The sequence below is a fragment of the Buceros rhinoceros genome, unplaced genomic scaffold (genome assembly GCF_000710305.1).
Source record: "Buceros rhinoceros silvestris isolate BGI_N320 unplaced genomic scaffold, ASM71030v1 scaffold27693, whole genome shotgun sequence".
Taxonomy (NCBI): domain Eukaryota; kingdom Metazoa; phylum Chordata; class Aves; order Bucerotiformes; family Bucerotidae; genus Buceros; species Buceros rhinoceros.
This window is the reverse complement of record NW_010403434.1, coordinates 6,199-11,208: the sequence shown is the minus strand read 5'-3', so window position 1 is coordinate 11,208 and position 5,010 is coordinate 6,199. Positions and strand designations below refer to the sequence as shown.

Genomic DNA, 5,010 nt, shown 5'->3' with positions numbered 1-5,010 from the left:
GGAAAGAGTAACAGAAGGGGCTTGTGCCATTGAGGTGGTGTTTAAATTTGGGGCTGGGCTGGGCTAGAGGGCTGCAGTAGAGCCAACCAAGCTGGAGGACAGGCACGGGAGACCCAGCACCTTCACCACTGTTCCCTTCTTTTCTCTTTTTTTTTCCTAATCACCTGAGAGTGATGAGGTGTCATCTGGGGAGCAGACAACACGTCGTGTAAACCCTCAGCCTTTTACTGGCAGCAGGACAAGCCTGCGCCTTAACAAAGGCCAAACCTTCTGCGTTCTGTGTCCAAAAGGACTCATCTAGCATCTGCTCCCTCAGGCTGGGTGAACAGAAATCTTATTACACATTCTCCAAACACTATTGCACCCGGGCACACGCTTCACTCTGCAGATTATGTTACTTGCTTGGTAATGACGAGCAGATATTTAAATGCTTCATTAAAAAGTAACTCACCGCAGAACACTTTTAGTTAATTGGGTTTTTTTATTCACAGCTTGTCTTGGCCAAGGGCAGTGGTGCTCTGTGGGCAACATTGCACCCCCAAGCCCGGGTTACAGCGTCTGTAATCCTGCTCCAAAACCACGTTCGCTTTTCAGTGGTTTTAGGATGTCCTGGATGAAATTGTGTTTTATTGGCCCAGGCAGCTGCCACCTCCAGCCTTTCAGGCTCTCTGCACATCCTCGCACGAGCACAGCTTATCAAGTTGGAAATGGTGTGCTGAGAAATATTCTCCGTTTTGTCTCCTAGTTTATACCTACTTTTACAAAGGGAAGGAGTACTGGAAGTTCGATAACCAGAGGCTGAGCGTGGAGCCAGGCTACCCCAGGTCGATCCTCAAAGACTGGATGGGCTGTAACCAGAAGGATGTTGAACGAAGCAAAGACAGACGCCTCCCCCACGACGATGTGGATATTATGGTGACAATAAACGATGTGCCTAGCACTGTAAATGCAATCGCAGTGGTGATCCCTTGCATTTTGTCTCTGTGCATCCTTGTCCTGGTATACACGATCTTCCAGTTTAAAAACAAAGAGGTGCAGCAAAACGTTGTGTATTACAAAAGACCTGTCCAGGAGTGGGTATGACACAGCCCAATGCACGTTTCAACGCATTGGTTTGATGAGGACTACGGACAAAAAGACAAAAATAACTAAAAAAAAAAAGGGAAAAAGAAACCATTCAAAAGCCTACCAAACAAAACTACTTCAGTGATCTACAAGTTTTGGACAGCCTGGGACAAAGGCAGGAAAACTGGAAAAAATACAGGCAGCCTTGCAGCGTGGAGCCTCTTTCCTCCGTACTGCCTCGGTTGCGTGTCTCGGTGTGCCATCCGCCACGGGCTGGCTCTGCCACCGGCAGAGTCCGCGAGGCAGCTTCCAACCGACCCGGGAAACGTCCGTCAGTTCCCTGCAGCAGTGCTCCCTGTTAAACCCAGCATTCTCCAGTGTAGCTAAACCACTTCTGAACAGAACCATTTTTTTAATAGCTCTCTCATAAACGAATTAAGATCATGAAATGTATGAACAGGAACAGTTCAGTATCATAAGCAGAAGACATTCTGATGCTGAAGCATTCTAAAAGATCTTAGTTTATTACAAAGTCCAGGGAATTGCCTGGACACGATTTTCCAATACCTGCTGGTCAGATGTTTTGTACATTCATAACTACTCAACGCTGCCACTCAGCACAGTGCATGAGGAACCACGAAGCACTCGCAGAGGTGAACGAGTGCAGAGCAGAAGCTCCAGAAGCACCAAACCAGACACCGTAATGTCACCTGGCAACACCAAGCCCTGGATTGGGACAATCCGAAGACAAAGGAATTGGGTCTAAAAAAGCAATCATGGGAATACGCATTTTTGTTTTGGGAGCCATTCATGAAAGAAATATTTAAATGTCATGCCATGTTGTTTTCAGCTCCCATCAGCACGAAACAAGGAACCAATGGTTACCGATACACTGAAAAATATGTATAGACGTGGACTGGACTCTGCCCCTGTTAAGATGCTGGGAAAGGATGAATTGTTGTTATGTGGCATGTGTAACTAGATTGTGGAATTTGTCTGTTGGCTTTCAGGAGAATGGAAATGTTTGTTTGGAGTGAGATAGTCATTATAGTTTGCTGCAATAGTCAGGACACAGTAATTAGGCCTGTTTATAAAACTAAATCCAATCCCTGTAGATGTTACAAACATTGTATGCCTTTGAAATTTTTGTTTCGCTCACATCTTCACAGGCAGTATTTGATGGGGACCACAGGAAGCCACCCCACAGAACCAGTCCATCGCTAGCCACACTTGACAGACAAAGAATCAGGTAAAGGCAGGAGACCGCCTGAACTCCTGGCTGGCAGCTTCTCAGAAGGCTCTTCCTACAGCAGTAGCTTCTGCTTATCCCTCGTAGAGTTGAGAATGGTTTGGGACATTGTGTCCTAACCACACACTGAGTCCATTTTGTTGATGCTGCTCTTTCTACCATGTTGTGTAAGAGTGGAAGAAGATTTTCTTGCAGTGCAGCCGAAGGGTGAAGTCAGCCCTGTACAGAAGTGCCATTCGGGTAAGCAGACGGACTGCTCTGCACGCTCGCTGTAAGAACAGCGGATCAGCGGGAGCCCTCCGCCTGTAGCTGCATTTTATTCAGTGCATTGCAAGCGCAGTGCAGTCCAGTTAGCGTAGAAAAAATACAGATTTTTAATGTCCGCTATGAAAAAAATCCAAGGATGACAAACAGACTAAAAATATTCCTAATTACAACGGTGAGGAATGAGGAAGCAGGAAGATTGTTAGTGTTCCGAACTTCTGACTAGTGCTCAAACGTCGCTGTGGTGAAGCAGGATAGACAATAGATACTTCTAGTGAAGCCCACTAGGACTGCACAACACGTGGTCTCAAACTGTATTTTGTCTTTCATAATTGATTTCCATAGCCAAGCTGTTTATTGTGTTTAAACAAAATGGAAAAAAACCATATTACAAACATATTACAAAGTGAGAAGCTAGTAGATGCAAAACTTTCAATTTTAGTGAAAAAATGTGGTAACGTCTCATGATGGGTGAAGGAGCGCAAAGGACCAAATGAAGTCGGAGCTGCTAATTAGCCATCCCCACAGCCGCTACTCCGTCCGTCGCTATGTGTACTGTATATGTGGTAGAACGCACACTCTGAACGCCACAGCCACACGGCACATCGAACTCATCTGTACGCTGCCATCTCTTCCGGGACTGTGACAGCCCAGACCTTTGAGCAACTTCCAACAGCCATCATTAAAAAAAAAAAATTTACAACCTAGAGAAATGTCTGGTTTTGTTTGTATTTTTTCCTCCCGCCCAAAGGTAGATTTTTGGTCTGTCCAAACCCCTGTAACAGGCAGCCCCGTGCCTGCGTCTGTAGCAAGCTGAGCCCCTTTCCTCAGCCAGCGGCGTGGAGCCCAGCACGCCGTGCAGTGAGGAAAGCCACCGGCCCCGCGGTTTCAAACTCCTGCCTTCCTCCGAGGACTGCTGCTCCAAAGACGTGCAGAAATAGTTTGGTGCTTTGTCTAACTGCTTCATAATTGGCTCCTGGTGCAGACGATACACATTTGAGCTTCCCAAGGGTGCGAGGTTTTGCGTAGGTGTTCCAGGGGCTGAGAAACAGCCCTCTGTTGGCACCAGGGGAAACTGGGGCGGGTGGGTGAGCACTTGACCCACTTCCCCCAAGCACAGTCCCATTCACCCTGCTACCATCCTTCTTTTATTAAGATTAGCACCTGCACCGCCCTGGGGTGACCTGGGTCTGGGGACAAACATCAGCATCTTGGCTGGGATCCTGCATCATGCTACAGAAACACAGCACCTCCTCCGCAGGGATCGCCTCCGTCTGCCTCCCACCAGCACAGGCCAAGCGGACGCATTCCAGGTCCCATCCAGAAACACAGCCCCAGGACATCCTGCCACCACGGGGGAGCAGGGAACAGCAGCGCTTATCCAACTCTAATCCCTGTACCAGGCGTGCTCCCGGCATGACAGAGCACACCCTGCAGCACAGGCCATTTGTCCAGCCGGAGGGGAGTCCTGCGCCTGCTGACCTTGGGCACAGCAGCTGCAGCCCCTCCAGCCAGCAGCCCACTACGTGCACTGTGCGGCACTCAACACTCTGGCCTTTTCTCCAGTTTTTGACCACTTTGAACAATTTCATCACAAGCAGGCAAGTTAGAAATGTGCCGGGATACACAATCACTGCAGTCAGAACAGAGCTGATACTCCAGTGTAAGAGGGATTGCTTGTTCCTAAATTATAATTAGTCATTAAACCTCAGGAGAATCTCCCATCTCATGCAATGAGGGCTCAGGTTTGTAAAATCCTCTGTGAAGGATCCTGACAGAAGTTTTTGGACATTAAGCACGCTGTGGCAGCCAAAGCTACACACCCTATGACTTCTTCACTGAACCTTGAGTTGCGAGAAGTTCATTCTCCCTCAAAAGCTCTGGCCAGCTCTTCTCCATCCTGTCACGTTCACCCCACGGCTTGATTCCAGCCTTTCTCACAGCATCAGACTTCCTTGTCCAGCACAGCTGGAATCAGCTGTAGCCCCTCAGATCATTCCTGCAACCCTTCGGAATACCTGAAGTCACGCGTTGCCTTCCTCCGCCCGATAGCAAAGGTGGTGTCTAGCCCTGGTACGTAACCCGCAGCTTCACAGTTCAGCAACTTCATTTTTAAGAATCCTGAGAGCCTGCGGTAGCAATACCCAGCCCCGGGTACATACGACTGGATTTTATTGACTATTCTTAACCCCCCCTTTTGGCACCACCGCTGGAGGGTGCCGCCTGTGAGATGAAGCACACAAAAAGGGTCAGCCAAGTGTAGCACCTTCTTTTGGAGGTTTTAGCTCACGGAAGAACCAAACTTTAATGAATAACAAAGTAGTTAAGCATTACCCAAAAATATGTATTTGCAGAAAAACCTGGCAACCACTGTGCAACACCTGCATCCGATCTACACACAGCTCAAGACAAAGATGCATCATGGATTTCGA

At 48.1% G+C, this 5,010-nt stretch overlaps 1 protein-coding gene across 1 annotated transcript in view; it reads left to right on the top strand.

The window, feature by feature from the left end:
* The window catches only part of MMP24 (matrix metallopeptidase 24 (membrane-inserted)), a gene marked incomplete at its 5' end in the record, with an annotated part of 4,032 nt that extends 2,871 nt beyond the window's left edge, over nucleotides 1-1,161 (top strand). The window contains one exon of the mRNA XM_010133019.1: nucleotides 746-1,161. Coding sequence (XP_010131321.1) covers nucleotides 746-1,083 — 338 coding nt within the window. The remainder of the gene's footprint in view (nucleotides 1-745) is intronic.
* Between the last annotated feature and the right edge of the window lie 3,849 nt (nucleotides 1,162-5,010).